The sequence below is a fragment of the Zeugodacus cucurbitae genome, chromosome 6 (assembly GCF_028554725.1).
Source record: "Zeugodacus cucurbitae isolate PBARC_wt_2022May chromosome 6, idZeuCucr1.2, whole genome shotgun sequence".
In the NCBI taxonomy this organism is placed as follows: domain Eukaryota; kingdom Metazoa; phylum Arthropoda; class Insecta; order Diptera; family Tephritidae; genus Zeugodacus; species Zeugodacus cucurbitae.
In genome coordinates, this window is record NC_071671.1 from 22,099,111 (window position 1) to 22,126,207 (window position 27,097).

Below are 27,097 nucleotides of genomic sequence, written 5' to 3' on the forward strand. Positions count from 1 at the left end.
AGGTTTAATTACAAAATATTTAAATTCAATACAAAACAAGTAATGAAGGGCTAAGTTTGGGTGCAACCGAACATTTTATACTCTCGCAATTTATCGATATAGTTTTATTAAGATAACACACAATTTGACCCATATATTCGGCAAAAAGTTCAATAGAATAACGAAAATCATCATATATGGTATATGAGGGCTGAAGTAATTCCTAAACCGATTTCATTAATATTCACCTTGAAGATACACTATATCCAAGACTATACGTTCACATAAAGTTACTTAGATATTTCACATATTAACCGATATATGCGTTACCGTACATAATTAGGTATATGGGAGCTAGGGGAAGTTCTGATCCGATTTTAACCGTTTCTGGTATATGAGAGCTAGGGGAAGTTTTGATCTTTTTATTTCCTCTCAATTAAATTAAAATGTCTGAGAGATTTCGGTGAAAAATTACCCTAAGACACTGAGTTCTTCCTATTCGATATCCGGGGCATTGAAAAGTTATAGCCGGATTAGATGCCATAGATGATGTACAGTATTTGTTTAAAATTTTATTCCGCTATCTTCATTGATTCCTAATGAATATATTATAAAGTGAAGGAATCAGATGGAAATCAAAATTGAGTTATATGGGAAGTAGTCGTGGTTGTGAACTGAATTTGCCTATTTTCCATTCGTCCTTCAGGGTATCAAGAAAGTGTTATCTACAGAATTTAATTGAAATCGGTCGCATAGTTACGGAGATATGGTATTTCGGTGTAGATTTTTGAGCGCAGCCCTTCTGTGTCATGTTTACCATGAAATTTAAGGTTTCTGCTGTTTTTCTTTACTGCATTAAAGCATGTTAAGTTAGTTAGTTTTCAACTTAACCTTTGTACGGGAGATAGGCATGGTTAGAATCGAATTTCCTCAATTTTTAGACTGTATAAGAAAATATCCAAAGCAAACAACTCTACAGAGTTTGGTTGATATAGCTTTAGTAGTTTACCAGATATATATAAAAAACTAGTAGGGGCACGCCCACTTCCAAAAAATATAACATCCAAATATGCCCCTTTTTACTCAAGTTACTCAAGTTACAGCGCAGACCGAAGGACGGACAGACAGATATCCGGATAACTCAGTCGTTACCCTGATAACTTTACTATATCTAAATAACTTTATATCTAATATATAGGTGTTTTTGGTTAGGTAGTTTTAGGTGTTACAAACAACCGTTATATGAACAAAACTACCATACTATCTTAGCAATTTTGTTCCGAGAGTATAAACAGTAGCACAACTTATTTAGTGAAGAAAATAAGTATTTTGAACTATTTCGACAACAGCGACATCTACTGAGTAAATATTTATTTAAAATTTTAAACACAAAAATTTTAGGTACTTTTCCAAAATAATCGTTTTCTGCCAAAAATACTAAGTGATACAGTGTTCAAGGTTTGTAAATTAAACACAAATAAATGCACAAAAGATAATAAACAATAAGTTAAAAACAAAGAGTATGAAGAAGAAAGTGAAAAAGCGCAAAGTTGCGTGTAAAGAAAATGTTTGAAAATTAGAAAGAGTCAAAACCGCAAAAATACGCAGTATTTAGTGCAAGGATTAGTGTTGTGGAAAAACGCAGTTACCACAAATACACATACCAGCTAAGCAATACGTGTTTCGTTTAGCAAAAAGCAAGCTGCAAAACGAAAATATAACAACAACAACAATAATTCGAAAAGAAAAGTGCAAGTGAAAGTAGAGCAAAGAAATAACGGGATTAGTTTGCGCTGAAGCAGCAGAAAGCAAAATAATATAAATACAAATAAATATATATACATATATACAAATACATACATATGTACACATAAATGTCATAGTATATATGTATGTATGTGTGTGTTCGCTTAAATGAAATTGCGTAATAGCGTAATTCGCACATATGCACTCGTATGTACGCCCAATTGAGGTTAAGCTAATTGTGGGGGCAAGCACGTAACTGTCGACGAAAAGACAGCGGGAGAAAATAGGAAAAAACAACAACAACAAAAACCTATCACATGCAATAGTAAATAGTTGTACAATAACAAATAACAAGCAAGCAATAATACTTTAACGCTCAACATAAAAGCATAAAACAACGTAGCAGCCTTAACAGCTTGATAAAAAACAAACAACAACACAAGAAGCAGTGAAAAAAGCCAGCAAGCATGCCATTCGGCCGCAAATCACCATTGGAGGCACTCGCTTTGCCCGGCGTCATTTTGGCCTACAAATACAGTCAATTTCGGCAAAGACGCCGCGAGGCAGCCAGCCGACGTGTAACGGAACGTGAATTGGCGGCGCTGCATCATAAAATCGTAAGTTGAGCCACACATACTGAACTATTTAGCTATTAATGTGTGTGTGTATGAAATTAGAGTTGACTATATATTTATATACACGAATATAATCTTATACATTTATTACCCGAAAAATATGTATACATTCCCACCAGCTTTTTGTATTCTTATCACACACATATTTTTGTTTTCTTAAACTTTCTTAGCCTACTTTGTGGCGCACACACACACTTGTTCTTGTCAGCAGGTAATCCCATGTGGAAGATCATTTATGCCAGACACGTTGCGTAAACGATGCATAAAATAACAATTGAAAAGTGTGTTAATTTTCGGGGTTTTTACTTGAGGGCATTCAATATTAACCAGTTGCTTACTTAGCTTACAAGTTTCGAGCAAGCAAATTGACAGCTCGTTTATTAGCTTCACTGGTGTACTTTCTTTGAGTTTTATTCTTGATAACTGGTTACATAGTAAAGTATGTACCACGTGGGTAATATGGACCACCCAGTTATCTTGAATTCCAATTGTTAAATCCTCCGCTATTGTCGTTTGATTTCTTCGTCTATTCGCACAAACTTTCTCGGTTTGAATTTATCGTTCAGCAAGTGCGAATACCCGAGCAATAGTTATTTTTGAATAATCACGGTTTCTGATAACCCTGTCCATAAAAATTTTTGGAACAGAATAGCGACCCTATAATTCTGAAAGGGTATGTTGAGTAGATAATTTTTGTAGAACAAACTTATGGTCCAGCACGTCTGAGTTTTTTTTTACAGTGGGTCAAAGTTTTCATTTTTCGGTCGAAGGGAGCATTATACTATATGAAAAAAAAATGTTGTAATGTCTGAGAGAATTCTTATGGTCAGAGTTGTATTGTAGAATTGTATGAGGATTATTTTTGTGGAAGATCTTAACCCTCTAACTGGTTTCTTTATGGGTCAATTTGACCCTTTTTTCGAGAAAATAAAAAAATATCCTTTAAAAAAGGACATTTAAGGATTAAAATAATCTACGAAAATGTTTGGCGGAAAATTTCAGTGGGGGTCACCAAAGACACCATTGTTGTAAATAAAGCCCTTTACGATTGATAAAAAAATTATAATTTTGTTTTAATAGTGGTTTATTATAGTATGTACACATTTATTTTTTTGCTTCAGCAGTAGTAGGACAATGGATCCGATGTGTCAAGGTTTCTGTACAAGCCCCATACGTATTCAGCAAGCATTACAGTTTGGGATTTCCCTTTGAATCTTTCTTCCAATAAAAACCGTGTTCATCTGAAACCGCTCCAAGGTTTTCTTTAAAAAAACTGAGATGAGAGTGCAGAAATGCAGCTTTAGTGACATCTTAACGCCAATATTGTTAAAACCGATTAGCATGCTTTCAATATTTTTTGCATAGTTTTGTGCTTTGAGTTTCCAAGGAATTCTGATATAACCAGCTGCATAAAGTCAAATGCTGTCTTTTGCATATCCGACAGATGACCATAAAATTCTTCATCTTGTAATAATTTTCTTATACCGGGTCCAACGAGCATTCCTAGAAAAGGTAGTTTACATTAAATGAAATAAATTATTTCTTAAAACCGTATTTTACCTTTTTTTAATTTTGCTGCAGATAATCTGGGGAAAATTGTTTGAATGCGTTTGAAAGCGTATTTAAGCTTTTAATAAAATTTTTCCCCACGCCCAACTTAATATGCAGCGGTGGAAGTATGACCTTATCTTTTGGGACAAGAGATTCATGGATTACACTTAAGTCACCAACCAATAATATTTTCTTTACGTTCTTCGAAATATTTAATATGATAATGGCTTCTGGCAGCACGTGAATCCCATTTACAAAGAAAGCACATATATTTTGTGTATCCTGTTTGCATTCCAGTCAATATTGCAATCATTTAGAAGTCTGCGCATACTTCCCATTTATATTTATTGTATTCAATTTTATTTAAGAGATTTTAAATATTTGCGTATGTTTCCTCCTTTTTTGTGGAATACGCAACCGTTACTGACGGATGCTGATTTCCATTGTGCAGTAAAACTGATTTTAAGCTGTGTTTTGAACTATCTATAAATAGTCGCCAAGCGGAAGAGTCCAGTGGAAGCTTTAGATATTTTAGAACCTCTTCAATACTGCAACAGTATACAAGTTCTTCTGATTTTTTTTAAATAACTTTCCAAATCGGCGTGTCTTTTTCTTGGCGATGCAACTTTTACATCGGCTTTTATCAAATTCCTGTTTTTCAATCTGGAATATAATATTTCAGCTTCCTCTTTTGTTAGTCCTAAATCTCTTACAAGATGTTTAAACCACCAGGAGGCAAGTAACTTATATCTGATATGTTTTCAACCGCCGCTGTTATTTCTGTATTGGCGTATGTCATATTGGCCGAAAATGTATGTGTAGGCGGTTGAGGCACCGGAACACCTTCACAGCGCACTTCTGGTAAAATGACATTATCTGTTGCTTCGTATGTCATTATCGCGTAGTGCCTTTGGCTTCTACCAAATTTGTAATTTACGCAGAAATAGCATGTATCTGATTTGTGATTTTCAGGTTCAATCCACATAATAGGCGCAGAAAATGGCAGCGACTTAGTACCGCCTTTATACGAGGTCAAAAGACCACTTTCGCAAGTAGTACATACAGTTTTTGGTAACCAAGCTTCACATAAAAACCGTATTCCAATGAAAAGAAAATATGGTTCTTCAATTATCTTTCTTCTGCTTTAAAGGTGCGTAAAATGTCCACAAGTAAAACAAAACCAATCTCTTAATTTGCAAACAGAATCCGCCATGCTTATTTAAGCTTTAATTGTTCTTTTTTTATATTAATTTTAGTAAAAATCACACCCGATATGTACTGCTTAGTAAGTCAATTATGCTTTATTTTTAGCACACCCGATTTGTAAGTCACAGCTGACTAGACGCGAGAACTCAGTGTTTGGCCCCGCCGAACTTGACGACGTTTTCACCTACTTTGTATATATTGGCGTGTAATGTTGCCAATTAATCGTAAAGAGATTTATTTACAACAATGGTGTCTTTGGTGACCCCCACTGAAATTTTCCGCCCAACATTTTCGTAGAATATTTTAATCCTTAAATGTCCTTTTTTAAAGGATATTTTTTTGATTTTTTCGAAAAAAGGGTCAAATTTACCCATAAAAAAAACCAGTTAGAGGGTTAAGATCTTCCACAAAAATAATCCTCATACAATTCCATAATACAATTCTGACCATAAGAATTCTCTCAGACATTAACTTAAAACATTTTTTTCATATAGTATAATGCTCCCTGCGACCAAAAAATGAAAACTTTAAAACACTGTAAAAAAAAATCAGACGTGCTGGACCATAAGTTTGTTCTACAAAAATGATCTACTCAACATACCCTTTCAGAATTATGGAGTCGCTATTCTGTTCAGTGTAATTATTTGTTCGTAAGTGAATTTAGCGTTTTTATTTAAAATTTATTGTACAAATGTACAATGAATAAATTGAATTGAATAAATACTTTTTGCTAATTTTTAATGATTAGAGTTTAATTTTATTTACTCTACCATGATAGATACTAATATGGACTAGGAATATTAAGTACTGAGCCTGTCAATTGGCTGAAAAATAATATTATGCACCCATTGGATGGGTTTGTTTTTAAAGAGAAAAGGAAATTCATTTGCAAGAGCACGAGGTTTCACATAATATTATGTTTTACACTTTTTGATATCCTTTAAAAGGAAATGAATGGACCATTTTAATTATTCAGCCAACAATGTTTTCCATCAAAATCAGGTCTATATTACCCTCCAATATTTCTTTTCGTTTTTCTGGGTATTTTTATGTTTTTTTCAGTTTATAATATATTTTGCGTTTGCTACTTTGGACTGAGTAGGCAATTGAACAGTAAAGTCCTCTCTCGACGAACCAAACTCAAGCTCTACAAGTCGCTTATCATTCCCGTCCTGCTCTACGGTGCAGAAGCTTGGACGATGTCAACATCAGATGAGACGACACTAGGAGTTTTCGAGAGGAAAATTTTGCGCAAGATTTATGGTCCTAAGATCATTGGCAACGGCGAATACCGCAGACGATGGAACGATGAGCTGTACTAGTTATACGACGACATTGACATAGTTCAGCGAATAAAAAGACAGCGGCTACACTGGCTAGGTCATGTTGTCCGAATGGACGAAAACACTCCAGCCCTGAAAGTGTTCGATGCAGTACCCGCCGGAGGAAGCCGAGGAAGGGGAAGGCCTCCACTCCGTTGGAGGGACCAGGTGGAGAGCGACCTGGTTACACTTGGGATCTCCAACTGGCGCCGAACTGCGAAGGAGAGAGAGAGATGGCGCACTATCGTCGATTCGGCTATAACCGGCTAAACGGTTGCAACGCCAATCACATACATACAATATATTTTGCGTTTGGAGTAATTTTTTCTAAAAAAAGGTAAAAACTAATTGTTTTTTAAGTGAATCACATAAATTTGATTGTATTATTGCATGTATTTGGTTAACTATATACCTAAAAAATTGGTGGTCCATATTTGCCTATTTTACTATATTCATATTTCAATATATTGACCACTGGTTACAATTGCCCTAATACTGTAACTGGTATATTTTCATAAACTCTCATATTTTACATATTTTGAATAGATATAAAAATTTTTATCTGCACTTAGTATTTCCAGTAATGTAGTAATAGGCAACTGTCAACAAATTTTATATATTGTATTTACTGTGAAAAAGTACTGTAATACAGTTAAAACAAGTATTTATTAATGAACCTATTTAAACCTTTATTATTGTTTACTAGAAAGAATGGAATAGTTATAACACTGTACAACACTGGGCTGGGTATTGGACCACACTTTTTTTTTCGGGAGATTGAGTAATGTGTAAAAAAAGTATATTCTCCGATATATTCGAAATTTTTTATTTTTTCGAAAATTAAACTTTGACCCGTCATAGTATCTGTTAAAAAAGCTTGACCGAAAATTTTAATTATTAAGAGGAAAATTCCATATTTTGGATTTTTTAGTAGCTATATTTTGTAATTGATACTTTTTTTAGAAAGTCCTTTTTCGAACTACGAATATTTCGAAAAACGGAGCATACATTTTTTTACATTTGTCTCCTGGAAAATACTAGTTTGGTCCAATACCCAAAAAAAAGCAATTTGTCGTATAGTGTAATATTCACCCTCTGGTTTTAGACATTTTTTCATCTATATTTCTTTCTACTTCATTGCAATAACATTTGTTAGTTATTTTCCAATACCCACATATTTTTATTTTTAAGTGAAGTTCTTGAAATAATCCTCAGTTTATTTTTGAAGCCACATGTTTTACCACCATATTTGAACTAAACTAGATAAATTTGAACAAGTACCAACAACACCAACAATGTCAGCCTCGAAATCCAGCGCAGAATAACTCTTGCCAACAGGTGCTACTTTGGACTGAGTAGGCATTTGAACAGTAAAGTCCTCTCTCGACGAACCAAAATCAAACTCTACAAGTCGCTTATCATTCCCGTCCTGCTTTATGGTGCAGAAGCTTGGACGATGTCAACATCAGATGAGACGACTCTAGGATTTTGCACAGATTTACATACAGATAAATTTGAACAGTAAATTAAATGCACAAATTATTTGATTTTATTTATTTTTTTTTTTTAATTAAATTTACAAAAATTTAAACAAAAAGTCAACAAATTTAGAATTAGTATAAATTTAACTAGTTTAACTAGTTACAAACTATATGATGTTGAAAACTTGGGTTAGTCTGAAAAATTTTTAAAAATCATCTGATGGATAGATGATTTTCCAATTGTCAATTTTATATATTTAATTTTTTTTATGAATTTGGAATACATGCAATACTTTTTTCGCAAAAGTTTCAAAATTTTTTGGTATTTTTATTATTATTTGACTATTATGAAGCGATTTAGTTCTCATAACCACTATTCCACAACTAATAATGGTATTTTAAATCATTGCAAAATGATTTTCCTCTGTCCCACATAAGCCATTGTTCGCCTAAACATCAACATAACAAATTTTACAGTACTCTATACAAACGAAAACCAAATTTCTATGGCAGAGCAGTAAACTACATGTCGTAACAATCTACATAATAGGCCCATTAAACTTATATAGCTTTGGTGTACTTATATAACAACAAATATATAGGTATAAACATGCCTTCAATGTAGTGTAATGACCGAAACTTGCAGACTCAGCGACTAGTCAATACTTAACAACAGAGGCCATAAAATAACCAAACTAACCGAGTCGAATAATCGACGGGCGGTACAGTGGGTTGGTTTTTGAATATACAACTATTAAAAATATGCTTTTTAGTTTATTTCAGACACCAAAGTCGCTTAAATTTTCATCATTAACTGATGGGCATCTCAATGTGCAGGAATGAAGTCTGGACGGAATTTGAGGTTAATAGCATTGAATAAATGTGAAAATTTTAAGTGCTGTAGTAAACAATTACTTTATTTAGAAACTTGAAATCTTGAATCTTCGAAAATTCGAAATATTAACGATATTTTGAAACTGCAAAATTTCGAACTTGATAAAATGGTTCCTAGTTTGGTCTCAGTTTAGCAAATCATACAAACTCTCGAAGTTTCGAAATAGTTTCAATTCCACTGCTCTCTTTCCAACTTCGAAAATTCGAATTAAGTTAACTTTACTGTTTTATTTCGAACTTCGAATTCTCGAAATTTTCTACTCAATATAATGGTTCTTATTTTATTAACAGCCCAAAACATACGACAGCTTGAAACTTCGTTATTTCGGACTAGGTAAAATGGTTCCCAGCTTGTTCCCAGTTGCAAATCTAACAAAATTTCGAAACCTATAAATTTCGAACAAGATGTAACTCAACTGTATTATTTCGAATTCTTGAAACTTCAAAATTTCGAACTCGATATAACAGTTTCCAATTTGTGCCTATTTCCAAAACTTACGAAAACTTGTAATCTCGAAATTTTGAACTCGAAATAACGGTACTCAATTTCTTTCCAATTCCAAATCTTACACAAATTTACTCCATAAAATTGCGTCTTACTACACTAGTCATAAACACTGTCTACCAAACCAATTCAACCCAAAATAACGTCACACTCGACCAGAGTTCACTTACTAGTGCACCCAGAGACCCCGCGACAAGCGAATGCGACTGAGTACGTACGTCTTCAAGCATTTCTATAAATACAAAGTAGCAAAAAGCATCATTAAACCTTAAAAAGCACTAAAAGCGAATATTTAACAGGCCACCGGAGTGATCGACCAACGACGACGAGAGCGTGAGAGGTAGAGAGGCCACGAGGGAACGGGATGCCAGCAAAACACATTTTCGATGGCACTCAGACGACGCTGACGACGACAACCACGAGCTACACAAGAGCGTTGGGAAAAGCCATAGTAAAATTGAAACAATAACTAGACTATGGTGCTCGAAACACAACAATGCCAACAATAACAAGCTATACTCGTACAATAGCAATAGTAATAGTAGTAAGCAACAACAACAGCAATAACAATTGAACAACAGCGGCAATTTCAAGTAACACAATATGAAAATGCATAAACGAATGAATATACATAGAGAAGGAGGCTCGTCAACACTTCACAGATTTTTTTCTATTATATCTGGAAAACATTTATCTGTAGCATACATACAGGGGCAATTTCACTAATATAGTGTGTACATGTGTTGGTGTGGTGAATATAATAAGTGATATAAATGTGAGAGAGTGTATGTATGAAGGTTTATATATTTTGCATGTATTAATATATAAATGTATGTTCGTATGTGTGTACGTCCGCACATGTGTTTGTTGTAAAATGCTTATATGAGCTGTTTTTAATGTCAACAAACAAGTTGTTTGCATTTTTATGAGTTCACAGCACAATGTTTTTGTATTACGAAATTGTTTGTTGTTACAAAACAGAATACAAACAACAATACAACAACAAAAGCAACGGTTGGTAGAGAGAGTGCGGGGGAGCACAGTGGTGATGTGTGAATGCTGGCAAAGATGCTGGCTGCATAGGCACAAAAACGAGTGGCTAAATAAAGGCGCGCTGATGAATTGTTGCATAAAAGTAGTTGAGATAAAAATAAATGTAAGTGAAAAAAGTATATTTTTAGAGAGAAACTATTGAAATAACCACAGAAGTTAAGTTAAAATAAATATTTTATGTGGAAATATGCCAAACTAAAAAAGTGTTGTATGATTTTTGAACTGAAAAATAGTTCTTGGCTTTCTGTATGACTGAAAATAAATAGTTTTTAAAATTACTCAAGAATTTTGAAAATATTTCAACTTTTTAAAATTATTTAAAAAAAAAACAAAAAAAAAATGCAAAGCAGTTCGGATCAAATATTGAAAAAAGTCAAAGTCATATGTCCGCTATTAACGCTTCACTAAGATAATATTGAACTTGTGGAACGCATACCCCAAGCAAATCAGTACTGAAAAGCTTTCCACTAATATTCAAAATAAAAATTTGATGAAAAGCGGAGAATTATCACAGAAAATATTAATGGCTGAAATTCTAATTTTACTAAAATTCAAATTTTCAAGTTTGAGAGTATATAATGTAATAGTCGAGACACCCATGTAGTAACAATACTATTTGTAATGTAACTTTTTTGTAATGTTAAAAATTGCTTTCTCCATTACACATATGTAAATATTTATTGTTTAAATTTTTTTGAAATATCTTATGTCTGTGTGTACATAGTAAACACAATACCATAATACTTTCATCCCGGTATTTTTACCACATGTATGTCTCGGGTATAAAATATACGCAATATTGAAACTTTTACACATAATAGTTTTTATATTGAGACTCATGTTAAATATACTTAACAAACAGTTTTTGTTTGTTTAATAAAAAGTATTCATTTCGTATTCATTGGAGTATTCGAAAATTTCGTTATTAGTGCATATATGACTTCTTACCACATATGGGTTTAAATTTATTATGGTATCAGAAGAATTTCAGAATCAGAATCATAAAAATATATCTATTGTGATTTTCCAACCAGTTTACTGTCAAGGGCAAGGTGACATCCTCAAAAATCTTTAACAATTCTTTGACTGTAGACACAAATTTGTACACAGAAACAGTATCCTAAACTGTACCTATAAAAATATTTTGAAATTTAATTCAATCCTATTTTTTTCAGAAAACCAAACAAATGACTTCATAATGTCATGAATCATATTTTGTGCTACAAAAGTCCCCTTTAGCTCTATAATTTCTTACAGAGAGAGCTGTGAAATCTGTTGTCAAAGTAAACACATGTTTTTGACATTTGTGATTAATAAGTCATGATAAATTGACTTGAAAGAAATCTTATCGAAAAAATCACAGTATAGGGGGTGTTACTTCAGCAAATAGCACAAGCATTGCCTACCTTTAGGATGCAAACGAATAAATTTAAAAGGTACGAAAGAACGTAAAAAAATTATTAATGACAGATAGAGCTTTAAAATTTAAATTAAGATAATAAAAAACATTAAAAATATATAAAGTAAAAACAACAAGAAATATATTAAAAAAATATACTTAAACTCCATTGGCTTTTAGATATGCTTTAATAGGATTATTCATCAGAGATGCATTAAACCTAAAAGAAATTTATACACATGTAGACATTAAACAAATTCTTATCAAACAAAACCCCCCATCTAATATTCATAAGCCTTCATTTACCAACACTCTTTTTATATTTCCTTTCACTGTGCTCACAAATTTCCACAGACATACAAACAAAAGCTTCACTTCGCTTTGACGACTGGGTTAACACTGTATTAAGGTCATGTCGAGATTTAAGGTCACTTAACTGGCTTTAGAAAATCGCACGTGCGTGTAGAAGTTTAAGAAGCGTAATAAAATACAATGCCGCCAGGCAGCGATGCAGAAAAGTTTAGAAGGCGCTATTTATAAATGTTTATGTTTACTAAAAAGTTGGTGTGTCAATAGACGCCGCTGGGTGCAAGCACGGGCTAATATTAAGCGGGCTGGCGTATGAAAGTAAAATAAATGCAAATGCGTGTATAGTTTATACATTTTGAGAGTTTGATTTAAAGATTGAAAGAAAAGATGAATTTTAAAAAAGGAAGATTTTTTGAATTTAATTTCAATTTCATAGAATAGTGAGTTAGGAGTGAAAAAAAAATATTTCAGTATCAGTGCTTGATTACTGATTTGATCACAATCGAAAAAAACCCTAAATATCTAATATGTTGCCTACCTTTAGACTTAGTAACGATACTTTAGCTAAGCCGCATACCTCAAATTTTATTTTCATTTGTTTTTATGATGGATGGAAGATCATAGGATTGTAATGTTTGTAAAGACAGGGAGGTGATAAGATCAAGGCAGAATCAAAACAGTCAACAGACTCTGTTGACCAAGAAGATGAATTTTATTTCAGAAAAATAAAATTAAACTTTTTTTCAAATAAAAATATTGTCTCAAAAATAAATATTTGAAAAAATAGTCCCAAATATATATATTCTGTCAAAAAAAAATACAAAAACAAAATATTCGTAACTATTTTTTTTATATTCGGCAACCCAAGTATCTACGCAAAATATTGTTATTTAGCACTCTTCTTATAACAAATTTGGGCTAATCTGCATACATATAAACAGTTATATGTGCCACAGCATGTAGAAAATTAATTCTCTAATATACACACACACACACAAACACCCTTACAAAAAATATTTATGCAAGTATGTGTGAGTTTGGTCGAGTATTTGCTGAGTGGCAAATTTAACACTCGTGCCATGCAAATTACTTAAAACCGGCAGCCATGAAGATGAAAATTTATTACTTTTCTTTCACACTTGTTTGTTGCTTTATTTGCACACAAGACACACAAGAGGGCGCTGATAACAAAAGCTGTAAAGATGGAAATTGTGCTGCATCACTATATTTGCTTAGGCAGCGATTCCGACGCACTCCTCCTCCTTGCTTCGGCTTGTGTAAACAAGCAGCGGAAGTGACCTTCGTTTGGGTTGTTTTGTGGATCCTTTGACCGTTTGCTTTGGAAAAAATTGCAATAACGGTTATTTTTATGCAATAACTGTTTGATGTTTATACAAAAACATGCGCTTGACCTTTTTTTGTTGTTGCTGCTACAAGTTTGAAAGTATTTTAGTACATAACAATTTATGGTTTTTGCAAAAATTTGAGTACAAGACTTTCTAGAAACATACTGGTTACCCTAATTATCACAGTCTTAATGGTATTCTAAACAACTAAAGCTGGAAGTTTATGCAACACTAGAAGGCTTCATATCCGAATTGAATGTTTAGAAGAAGAGGGGTGTACGATATATACGTACGAATCTTACCTACAAGCGTCAGTTACTCAGAGGCCAACAGTGGTCTTCTTATCTTTGATTATTCAGAACATCTGGAAATGCCGAAATGTATACGTAGCAACTTTCTGGGTAGTAATATTACGTAAAATGGAAAAGAGCCTTATAGTTTAGAAATCTACAAATCATTTTTTTAAGTCATGATATATTATAGAAAGCTAAATTACAAACTTTTCAAGTTATTTTTAATAAACTTACTCGAAATTATAATCAATCTTCTCCGGAATCTCTAGATATAGTTATTAAAACATACCTGATACATGGTACATGGTACACCCAAGAACTCTAAAATCTTCAAACGAATTTTTAATTCTAAATCAGCTACATTAATGTTGATCACTATGGGATTATTTTGGTTATTTGATGACCATTAACCACTTTATTCACCTAATATGACCTTTTTGCTTTGTGAAGAGATCCGCTTCTTATCGTTGGCTCTACTTCAGTTGTTCGTCAGATCGAAAATTTCGAGAAAGAACATGAGATTAAGATTCAGAAGATTCTCAAGTTAAGGAATTAGTTCAAGGTCTCTCCGGTTGGATAAAAATTTTATAGAAAGAAACCGATGAGTATTTTATAAGGAATCGAATAAATATTAATTAATCCTTCAGCTGTACCATCTGATAATTTTAACCCTTTACAATGCTTGCCCTCATCTTCACTACCATCACCACTAACTGTTATGTTATCGTTCAAAAAGAATTTATTAAAACTTAGCAACACTATAATATTCTATTAACTTTCCGATTAAGTTTTCCACTTTTTTTTAGCGAATTCACAAGATAACAATTGCGCCCATTTTATGTACCCTCATAAGCGTAAAGAACTTCCAGCTAGCAAGCTAACTGAAAGAGCTTATATGTAATGCTAGCAGAATTTCTAATCTAAGCAACTACGTCTTTTTGCTGTCACTTGTTTTTTGATGCGAATTTTGAAACTCTCGTAAATTTAAGTCGACTACCACTTTTGCGGCAGTAAATATTTGAATGCACACACTTGAGTGCATATGTGTACATAACTCACGCACTAAAAATACTTTTGAGCAACTTGACTTCTCAAACTACGTATTTTAAAATGCGGTTGCCGTTGCCTCCATGTGATTGTCTATTTTTAGGTGCACATGTCTAACACAAAAGCTGATATGTGCATAGTTGGATTATGAATATACTCTGGAGATTCAAGCTGCGTATATGTATATGTAAATTTTTTGCCCACATATATCTACAGTCTCCGGTGCAGTGCTCCAAGTACAACCGGTGGTTGATAATTCAGTATTTTTTTAATTGCAAGCAAAGACCGAGTACAATAGGAAAATCTCCAATTTTTCAAAAAGTTTAAAATAAAATCTTAAAATTTATCAGATATCTTCATTAGAGTGCATATCTGAAAAAAAAAGTTTAAACCTTGAACTTGAATTAACCAAAGGAAATTAGTCATTCAATATTTCATCTTCTCTAAAATGGTTACTGTGGTTTATAAAACTATGCCAAACTTAAGTCTAATAGTAATATAAATTGTAACAACATCTTCATAAGCGGATACAATCTAGAAAGGTCGTTTTTAGCATACAAGCCACAAGGCACAAGTCCACGCTTTAAGTAAAAACAAATAATGGCAATAATAATAATAAAAAACAAACAAATATTGCATAAATTTTCTAGCCCTAAATCCGAAGTTGAACCTATAATGAATGGTGAACCTAATACTAGTACCATACAAACTAAAAATAACCCAATTTACACCCCAAATTTCTTCTATTAGTTCGATATTGAACATTCTAAGACCCAATCAGACTCTTGACTCACTAAAGGCGGTTGATATATTTATTAAATGCAGAGAATGGGCTTCGAAGCGAGCAATCATGTATACCGCATAATTTATGTTTAATGTTTAAAACACATTTCCAAGAAAGCTCCTCTACTTTTGTAGAAAAATAGATGTTATGATAAAGAAACTCACTCCGTCTTCAAACCAGCATAAGATCGTAACTTCAGATTTGTACATAAGCCCATCTATTGGAACACTTTCTTTGAATAAGTAGCTATTACCTCATTTATAGTTACGAGCATATACATATGTAGGCTTTTCGAGGTCTTTCGAAACAGAAAAATACGAAAAACTAAGATAATACTCCGATAATACTCAGAAGTATCATCAAAAAATATTATATCAACCAACCTCGTACTGCTGTTAATAAACTAAACCTTTGGTCTGTACACACACCTCTCGTAAAACTCCGTTTTAGACGCGTCGCATTCAAATGCACACTTGGGCCAAATACAAAACAGAGTTTTACAAGACAGCAAAGCAAATTACATGCTAGACATACACAAACCTATGTACATTTGTAGTATAACCGAGGACATATGTTAGCTGATATGGATTTGCGCGTGATTTTGCTTGTATTGCTTGCTTCACACCCACCACGCTCCACAAAGTATTGTTATTGTGTGTAAACATACTATATTTTATGACTACACAAGCGTACATATATATTATATATACACTTGTCTATATGTACTAATACATCGCGTGTGTGAGAGTTTGTGGCAGGAAGCTGTATTTTATGGTAGCAATTGTAAAATTTTCGTTTTACCGTTACTGTGCATAATTTTTGGCAAAAGTCGTTGGCGTCGCCCCTGGCAGCGGTAAGTCGTAAGTCGCATATTGCGCACTGGTACTTTCGAAAATACACACAAACACACACACTCACATATAGTTGTTGAGCTGGTTGTAAAATCCGTTTAGAGGTTACTCATACACTATGGCGCTCGCTCCCTTGTGAGTACTGCAGCCAGTTGGGTTATGCAGTATGCATATATATATTTATATATATATTTCTGTGTATTTACATGTGTGTTTGCGTTAAATAAATTTAGGTTAGGTTACTGCTTGACTTGCTTGTTTGATGCTAAGGTATTTGTTTGCATTCTTCACGGGATTTATGCGGAATTTCAGTGTTGGTTTGGGGGTGTCATATTTTACAAATTCCCCACTGTGTGTTAGCAAAATACTGATTGCATATCAGCGAATTGAAGATAAAGCTGTTAGGTATTGATTTTTTTATTGAATTGAAATTCATAATCTCAAATGTTTGTAAATATTCATAGGTATGTATGCAGGAAGTGCTAATAAAATATGAATAAAAATGAAAATTAGTTGCAAATCTAGAAACATTTTTTTTTTAAATCAGGAAATTAAAAAAAAATACTTTTATATAGTATAGTAGTAATAATCGAAAACAAAAGTCAGAAACTCCAAAGTTTCAAAAACTCACAAACCGGATTGCCAAAATTAATATAACATTCTTTAATTAATTTCTCTAGAATGTCCATGCTGATTACGCATACTAAATATCTATTCGTGAAAATGATCGATAGCATTGTCCTACATTTACCACAGCGATTAACATGAATACGCAACCAAATTAAGTAATGTTGCGCTCACTCTCCTACACACAATTAAATTCGTCAATTATTAATACAAAACATTTTAGTTTACTTTAACTTCCAAAGCTGAATTCCCACAAGCGCATATGCCCGAACGCCGCCCAATCAACGGCATGTGAGCAAAGTCCACTGACTCAGTGGCTGACTGGCTGAGTCACATGGCGGCAACACACCCGAAAAATGTCAACAGAAATCACATAAAGTATACGCCCACGCGCACGCATCGCATAGACACGAGAAATTTGCATGTCAACAGCACATTTCCAACAATTTGATTAATTTCAACAGCAAAAGTAAACGATAACAACAACAATAACGGATAATGCAAATAACAACAGTGCGCAAAAAAGTTAGTTGACCACTAACTGGTTGGTAGATTGTGTATAAAGTTTATGTGAAATTTAGCAAATGTTGTTGTTATTATTACTGTTGATGTTTTTGTTGTGGTTTTACAGCGCTTGGTGACTGGAGGTTATAAACTAAATTTTTAAAACAATTTTCTTAAATCCTTCAAGTTCTCAAGGTATCTCTCTGGGTTACAATATTTATTCGAACCTAAGTTGAAGTTCATAAGGCGCAATAAAAATGTGAAATCAGAGAACTTTTCAATCAAAATTAGAAGTTTGTTAAGAAAAAAGGCCTCATCTGGGAACTATATTATCGTTTAGACCTATACAAAGCTGAGGAAACAACAATAAATGATCAAATCGTCTGACTTTACCGTCGTCCTCCGTAATTCTAGATTAGCAATAATACGGAATCCAATGTATCGTTATCCCAGGGCGCTTCAGCAACAATTAATGAAAAAAGGTTAAGAGCTCCTCTGACTCTATGCTCCTAATGGTGAAGAGAACACTCAGCGGACGTGAAATCTTTTAACAGAAAGATGGACGCTGCAAAAGGTCAGCAATTATGAATATTATGAGTCCGAATTCTTAAGGGATAGACTCGACGATCCACCTTTCTCCGAAATACACAATATTCAATATCAGATAGAATTAGTGGAGAATGTTTAGATCTCTCTGACTCCATACAACCTAATTATGGAGAAAACGCTGAGTAGACGTTAAATTTTCGTGTTATGCATGGATTTATGAGAACTCAAGGGGTGTTTGACTTTAGTGAAATCATACCATAATGGCAGCTACAACAGGCCAGCAATTAGCTCCATTAAGGTTCCGTAGTCTTAAGTGGTAGAGCCCACAAGCCATGCTTTCCTTGAACAACTTTATGCATTGTTGACCGTACGCTTCAAAGGTTTTCGAAGTCTTAGAAAGAGCATAGGTATTCGGAAAAATGAATTAAGATAATCCAATCCATAAATCAAACTATAAATACTGGATACACTCTTAAGATCAAGCCAGAAACATTACCTTTTTTCACTAAACTACACTCTGATCAAGCTTCACCTTGCGTTTTTGTCATCTTTGGTTAATATACAGCTAAGAATTTCCCTCTCAAGTAAAATATTTGCCAGAAACTACATTCTAGAAATGGAGTAAAGTAACTACACAATAACCAAATCTTCTGCTATAAGACTTTTCTCACAAAAATTTCAAGCCGAGTTTGAAATATGAATCTATTCCAGCAGAGAAATTTTGTCCAACCGCTCCCCAAACAACTCTAGACAATTTTAGTAACAGTATAAATATGGCCTTTTGACTCACCTCAGATGTACTGGAGCCCCATTCTTATAATCCTCTCTATAACTGTAACCCCGTTTCATTTCTACCCAAAGCATACTGCAGCCACATGCTGACAATTAAAGCACAGTAAAACTGTAAATATTATTTAAATTTCATAAAACTACAATAACAGCAAGCGAAATTCAGCGCCGAGTATTCGGCCGATGGCCACCGTGTCGACGGAAGTGACACCACCGACGCCACCGGTCCATTTATTTAACAGCAAATAGCTCACCAAAATAAAAAAGGCAAACAAAACCTGAGCCAAGAACCGCAAAGTGTAAAAACCAACAAAAATACCGAAAGAGTGAAACCAGGGAAGCCACAGAAGTCAAGGCGCTGGCGACATGGCGACAACGGAGCTGGTGCTGGTGGCGTCCAAAACCGCTGACCGAGAATATAAAGGAAGTCGACTTTTTTATGCTTTTCATCATACGCTCACTTTGTTTTACTTTTTATTATATAAATGTTATTTTTCCCCGCACATTACTGGTAACTTGCCCAAAGTGCCGTTAGCTTGTCTGAGTGTGTGGGTTTATTACATCTACCGTTCACTTATTTGCATTATTTAATTTCCATTTTACTGCCAATGAAAGTTGTAGTTAAATTGAATTGGTTAAAAATAGAAGGCAAAAGGTTGTTTGATATTTAATTTTTATTAAAAATAAGATATCAAAAAAATTATGGAGTGGCTGGTAGTTTGGCTTTGTTAGTTCCAATATATTATTGTATTAAATATTTGAACAAAATTTTCGACATGTGGCTATTCAGACTGAGTCTTTTGGTAACCCTACTATCGGAAAATTTTGCAATTCGTCTAGGAAGGGAGGTTTATTTCTCAAAGTAGGCAATTTCTCAGAATTGACATAAATGTAGAACCCATATGTTCATTTTGACAGTTCATTTGACAGCTGTCACTCTTCTTTTCCAAAAAAGAATTCTACACCTCCAAAACAAACACCCTCCATTTATGTAAATATGTAAAACTGAGTTTGCACACTCCAATAACTGTCACAGCGCTTGGCAACAATCCACGCGATTTTGCAAGAAGAGCGGAAAACGTCATTCGCCTACTTTACTTGGCCGAAAATATCAGGTAATGACTTGAGCCATGAAGTGCCATTAAAAGTTGCGTTCAACGAAATTAAAAATTGTGCCGTTTTTTTGTGGCACTTAAAATCGAATTAAATGACAGTGGAAAAATAGAACATTCATACAAAAAGAAAAATAAATAAAAAGTAACGGACCAAATACCTTTTTCTCTTTATAAAAAGTTACCTAAGTTATTGTAATACAAAATTAAGCCAAATAAGGTAAAGTGAATAAGGCGATAAAAAGCAAGGTTAAGCCAAAGGGTGAAGTCCCTTTTTTTATTGACTGAAAGCAATTCGAAGTTTTGGCAGCCGCTCCGAGAGCGTGGCATGTGTCAACATAAGGAAAATAGCAAATAAAGTAAATAATAAAGAATAAATGTGCTGCCAAGTCACATTGCTATTTCTGGTATATTGAAATAATTTTATGGTTTTTACCCACTTTTTATCGTATTTTATTTGTTTTCGCTTTTAATTAAAATCGTTAGCAGATTTCTCGAATAATTTTAAGTGTCAATAAAGGTATTTATTTTGAGAGTACAAAAATTCTTAAATAAGTTAAAGAAGAACGGTATTTTTGGAAAGAATATTGCACAGTGAAACCAAGAGTGCTTGGATACCATATATTGATAGTCTTCTTCTTCTTTCCCGAGCGTCAAATCACCATTAAACGAGTTCAATTGTGGTTTTTTGATGGGTTATACTCGAAATACACTACGGAGTATATGGGGACAAGAGTCCACGACCTCGTATCTCGACAGATCTCCGATAGCTGAGGCAGTAGACATTCTCATAGACCACGTACGTAGGTCATATTCGCAATTCGAAGTCTGCATCTTTTCGTGGTTGCCAACAAAACAAGTATCTCATGATAAAATCCACAGACCAAGAAACTGTCAAAAGAATGAGAGTGGACTTCACCCGACCAATCTGTTTCGAAGAAGACCAAAACAGTCCCACGGTAAGGTGATGTCCATTGTTTTATAAATATGATCTCACTATTAATAGATGGACACAAGGCTCTATTATGCCGAAATATTGCACCGCTTTGACGACGAATTGATATAAAAGAAGTCCTATTTGCCCAATATTACAATGTGGCGGTTCCCACCTCCATCAAGCCATCAAGGTCACGGTCAAATTGAACGAATTAGTCTAGGGACTGCCATATATCCACCTTAGTCTCATGATTTTGTTCCGTTTTCTTTCATATTTCTTTAATTTCACATTTGAAGAGGTCATTCACAGGGCAGGTACTTGACTCGGGGAGTTTATCAACTCCACGAAATTCTCATTTCAGAACTCCCAAAAATGTAAATGTCAATCAATTTCAATAAGTTGGAGTTGGAGCATTACTGTGTCAAGTATATCGCACTGAATGGAGACGTTTTCTTATTAACCGTCGTAGGATCCGCTTTAAGCGATTATAGCCGAATCCACCAGAGCGCACCACTCATTCCTCCTTTTTGCCAATTTCGCCAATTAGAAATTCCAAGTGCAGCCAAGTCCTTCTCCACCTGACCTTTCCAACGGAGTGGAGTCCTTCGTCTTCCTCGGCTTCTACCAGCGGGTACCGCGTTGACCACTATCACAGCTGAAGCACTTTCGTCCATTCGAACACCGCAGCCGCTGTCTTTTTATTCGCTGGACTATGTCTATGTCGTCGAATAACTCATACTGCTCATCGATCCATCGTCTGCGCTATTCGCCGTTGCCAATGTGTAAAGGACCATAAATCTTCCACAAAACCATTCCCATGATGAATACCGTCTCATCGGATGAATGAAGACTATGATCAGAAATAATTCGCAAAATAAAATGTTATGTTTTAAGACCAAAAATTACCGTAGCCACTTTAAACATACCGACATTTCTTCACCCCTTAAAACTTCTCTCACCACCCTCTAACTTACTTGAACCATTTACATCACTTTTTACTTCACCAAAATATTTTGCCTATAGGCTTCCATCTCTGTGCACCGCATTTAAGTTTTCAAGGTTTTCTTGCGCCGGCGGGGATGCAAATATACACGTGTGTTTGTGTGTTGTTGGTGCTGTTAAAATTGAATTATACTAGTCCCCTAAAATTTGATTTATTATTTGTACGTTGACCACTCACCGTTGTTGGCTCAGCTTATTACAGCAAGTCGAAAATGCAAAGCCAAAATAAACGAATTTGGTAGGCAAACATTCAAAGTAATTCTACACCTACAAATATACGTATAGATATGTAAGAGTATGTTGAAGGTCTTATATATAGGCATACACAAACATACAAACATATTTACAAACGAAATATCGAATATATTTAATAAATATTATATAAACTAAGTTTTAGAGTTTTAATTTCCGATTTTTCGGGACTGCAAAAATTAAAAGAAGCTCATTTTTCATTAAAATTTCACAAAGTAAACAGAAACTTTTAATGAAATTTATGCTTCTTAATATTTTTTAATTCGGGATCTCGATAATGACAAAAATTATATTATTTTTTTTTAATTTTTTGCGATCTGCAAAATTAAGTGTCTTTTTATTCGCAAAATTTTGAAAGGCTACAGCTACGACCACCATAATGGAATCAGCTCCCCTGCTCACGTGTAATGAAAGACAAGAATATAAAAAGTAAAATTATTTTTTTAACAAATATCGGGATACCGAAAGTGAAATATTGGAATCCCGAAAAATCGGGATTGAAAATTCGTGACAAAAAATATTAGCTTTTCATTCTAATGCTTTAAATAGCTACGGAATAGTTAATCAGAACAAAATTCAGGATCCCAAAAGTTAAATATTCGAATGCCGAAAAATAGGGATTCACTAAATGAAGGCAAAATAAAATTGTATTATATATAAAATAAATATATATTATATATTTTAACATTTCCCATTGTCCTTCCAGCTAGCCGTACTTAATTTTTGAGATGTTTATACCGTCACATAATCTTTTTCCACCACTAATATATTTTTGCGCAATCAGCACATCTTTTTGTACTACTAGTTTCCATACAACCAATTTTACACACTCTTCTATTTTTTTGCTGACTTTGACTACCGTAAACCGCAACGTGCACTCAAAATTTATACGAGTACGCTTATGGTGAGTGGCAGCGTGGCAACAGCAGCGGCAGCGATAAGTTTAAGGTCAAATCGCTAAACCGTCAATTTATTGGTCGTGGGTTTCACGTAGCTATATTCACGTGTATGTGTGGTTTTATATAATTTTATATGTATATAATAATACCGTTATAAATACATGTAAACAAATATTTTATTCAACGCGGTGCTAGGAAATTATGGCTGTCTGTCTGTGTTGGTCGTTAGTGGCTTTGGTAATAACTGCGGTTGTGCTGGCCAACCGCGTGGGCAATAGAAATGTGCTAACGTTAGCCACAGCAATTTAAAGCGTATTATATATTGTAAACTAGCTTTATGCCAATTTTCAGCCAACAACAAGTCGTAAATTATATGCAAATATTGGTCATCGTTGATGATTTTAGTACCAGAAACTTTCCCAGTTTTTATGTGGCTTGGAGTGAAGAATGGATGATTTTCATTTTAAAATTAGATTCGAAGATAATACAGTTATATATTCCTAATTTTGCGTACAACAGAATGTAATTTTTTTGCCGAAAGTCGCTCGATCCTATAATTAGTTGTATTTTCCAACACAAGTTAAAAATTTTTGATTCGCAGAGCTCTTTGCAATCAATAGGAGTTAAAAAATATTTCTATACCCTACCTCGGGCTATCTTTTAAGTCTTTAGTTGGAATGCAGAATCCAATAAAAACTTTAACCAAGGAAGCAAACACTAATAATCACAAAACCCGGAGTTGAAAACTCTAAAATGAAATCAAATATTCATACCAATAAATTACTCTAACCAAACCATCTCACAATCCTTTCAAAGGGACTCATTAAACGAGTATTTATATATTAGCTGATATATATATTTATAATCTTACCGATTTTCACATACCTTATCAGAGAACTTCTCAGAGTGCCGACCAACCATGCTACGCTTGCCCGTCTCATATGATCAATATATGATTAAAAAATTTGTCAGCTCACCGAACCTCTTACTTATTTTTCAGGGAGTTAGACATACCTTCTCTTTATTTGCTCTTTATATGTTTTCATTTCATAGAGATGAAGTCAATCCCTCAAAACCAAAGATATCTTTGAGCTGACCTCTCCATGAAGCCAAATCATACCAAAATAAATTGATCTCTCTTCCAAAATCACCCAGGACTAGTTTTTTTTCGAATAATTATATAGACTTTCCAACAGCGAATAAAGATACTTAAAAAACTGAGTTTTTTTTCTATATTATACTTCATGATACCTGAAGGCTGAAGAAATCGCCCCTTCATGAACTTTTACTCTCCGTTGCACTATATAAAATAAACTTCACAAAACAAGTCTTGCAACGTTTGAAGCCTTTGAAGCTATAATGAATCTATCTATCTGTATTAATCTCTATCTATATCCATCTGTATTAATATATGAATTATTGATATAAAAAAGCCTACAATATTTCATTGGCCCACATTAAAAAAAACACTTCTCAAAGAGTTTATCACGACGACGACGGTTAGAAAAAGTTTGAAGATAGCTTTGAACATACAAAGGAAGGATTAAATTTCTACTCTCATCACCTAATATTTAGAAGAATCTCTTTCCAATATTTGTTCATAAAAAAGTCCACGCAGTTTTTGTTATTGGTCGAAAATTTATAATGTGCTTAAATACTTATTATTAGGTATAGTGCATATCAGATCACGCTCCTAGACCTTTAGGAGGCCCATTGTGAATCCACCTGGACTAGAACCACTTTGAACCACTCTGTGATCTTTATGAAGTTGATTAATCACATTTAGCTTCGTTATTTTTGATTTTGATTGATTGTGTGTTCAGATAATTTAATATTTTCTGCCGATTATATTTCTTACCAGAAGATAACATTATATATCTTTTATTTTTTTTGCCGAAAGTCGCTCGATCCTATAATTAGTTGTATTTTCCAACACAAGTTAAAAATTTTTGATTCGCAGAGCTCTTTGCAATCAATAGGAGTTCAAAAATATTTCTATACCCTACCTCGGGCTATCTTTTAAGTCTTTAGTTGGAATGCAGAATCCAATAAAAACTTTAACCAAGGAAGCAAACACTAATAATCACAAAACCCGGAGTTGAAAACTCTAAAATGAAATCAAATATTCATACCAATAAATTACTCTAACCAAACCATCTCACAATCCTTTCAAAGGGACTCATTAAACGAGTATTTATATATTAGCTGATATATATATTTATAATCTTACCGATTTTCACATACCTTATCAGAGAACTTCTCAGAGTGCCGACCAACCATGCTACGCTTGCCCGTCTCATATGATCAATATATGATTAAAAAATTTGTCAGCTCACCGAACCTCTTACTTATTTTTCAGGGAGTTAGACATACCTTCTCTTTATTTGCTCTTTATATGTTTTCATTTCATAGAGATGAAGTCAATCCCTCAAAACCAAAGATATCTTTGAGCTGACCTCTCCATGAAGCCAAATCATACCAAAATAAATTGATCTCTCTTCCAAAATCACCCAGGACTAGTTTTTTTTCGAATAATTATATAGACTTTCCAACAGCGAATAAAGATACTTAAAAAACTGAGTTTTTTTTCTATATTATACTTCATGATACCTGAAGGCTGAAGAAATCGCCCCTTCATGAACTTTTACTCTCCGTTGCACTATATAAAATAAACTTCACAAAACAAGTCTTGCAACGTTTGAAGCCTTTGAAGCTATAATGAATCTATCTATCTGTATTAATCTCTATCTATATCCATCTGTATTAATATATGAATTATTGATATAAAAAAGCCTACAATATTTCATTGGCCCACATTAAAAAAAACACTTCTCAAAGAGTTTATCACGACGACGACGGTTAGAAAAAGTTTGAAGATAGCTTTGAACATACAAAGGAAGGATTAAATTTCTACTCTCATCACCTAATATTTAGAAGAATCTCTTTCCAATATTTGTTCATAAAAAAGTCCACGCAGTTTTTGTTATTGGTCGAAAATTTATAATGTGCTTAAATACTTATTATTAGGTATAGTGCATATCAGATCACGCTCCTAGACCTTTAGGAGGCCCATTGTGAATCCACCTGGACTAGAACCACTTTGAACCACTCTGTGATCTTTATGAAGTTGATTAATCACATTTAGCTTCGTTATTTTTGATTTTGATTGATTGTGTGTTCAGATAATTTAATATTTTCTGCCGATTATATTTCTTACCAGAAGATAACATTATATATCTTTTATTTTCAGGTAAGTCGAAACCCCATTTAATCAACACCTGTATTAAAATAACGTATAAATCTTATAATAAATAAGGTGAGTAAGAAAACGAGAACGGCATAATAATTTTAGGAATCTATATTCTCGAAGAGGTACAATGAAAAATTAAACCGAAATGTATTACTTTATAGACAAGTCAGAGTCTATAGAGATATATAAACTGTATATCAACCTATCATCATCTCCAGTAGAAGAGAGTGATAGAGAGTGCAAGTAACAAAGTGATTGATATATCTCTCCAAATCATCACATAGTTACCGCACAAATTCGTCTCTCGTCTAAATTTGTCTGGCAAGCTATTAAAACATCGGTTTAATTACAATTTGCTGCAAATGCATACTTCAACTTTTCGCAATCTCATTTAGTTTATAGCTATTGCTTCTTACGAACTTATTAACGAGCGAGTCAGCTCTTCGTGCATAATGCAACCACGAGAGTAAGTAATAGCTGAACTGTTTAATCATTGCAGATAAACAATTCAACTGTCCAATAAAGATAAGTACTTGTCTCCCGTAAGACAAAAACCAAGCAACCAACCATTCTAACAACTGCCACAACAACAACAAAACTGAAAATAATAACAAACAAATAGCTGTAAAAACAACAAAAGCAGCACGCTAAGTAAAATACTCCATACAATGGGGAATAAAGCAGCCAGAAAGTAAAGCTCTCGAGGGGAAACGGAAACGGATGGTTGGTTGATGGCGGAAAAACTGAAAACTGCAAACCGAAAACTGAAAACTAG

At 33.7% G+C, this 27,097-nt stretch overlaps 1 protein-coding gene across 2 annotated transcripts in view; it reads left to right on the forward strand.

The window, feature by feature from the left end:
• The first annotated feature begins 1,064 nt into the window (after nt 1–1,064).
• Nucleotides 1,065–27,097, forward strand: part of LOC105218454 (type-2 histone deacetylase 1) — a 103,493-nt gene continuing 77,460 nt past the window's right edge. The window contains exon 1 of one of the 2 annotated variants that reach the window (XM_029044277.2): nt 1,065–2,342. In XM_029044277.2, the coding sequence (XP_028900110.1) occupies nt 2,193–2,342 (150 nt within the window). In that variant the 5' untranslated portion in view covers nt 1,065–2,192. The remainder of the gene's footprint in view (nt 2,343–27,097) is intronic. The other variant, XM_011194050.3, reaches the window with a different exon arrangement.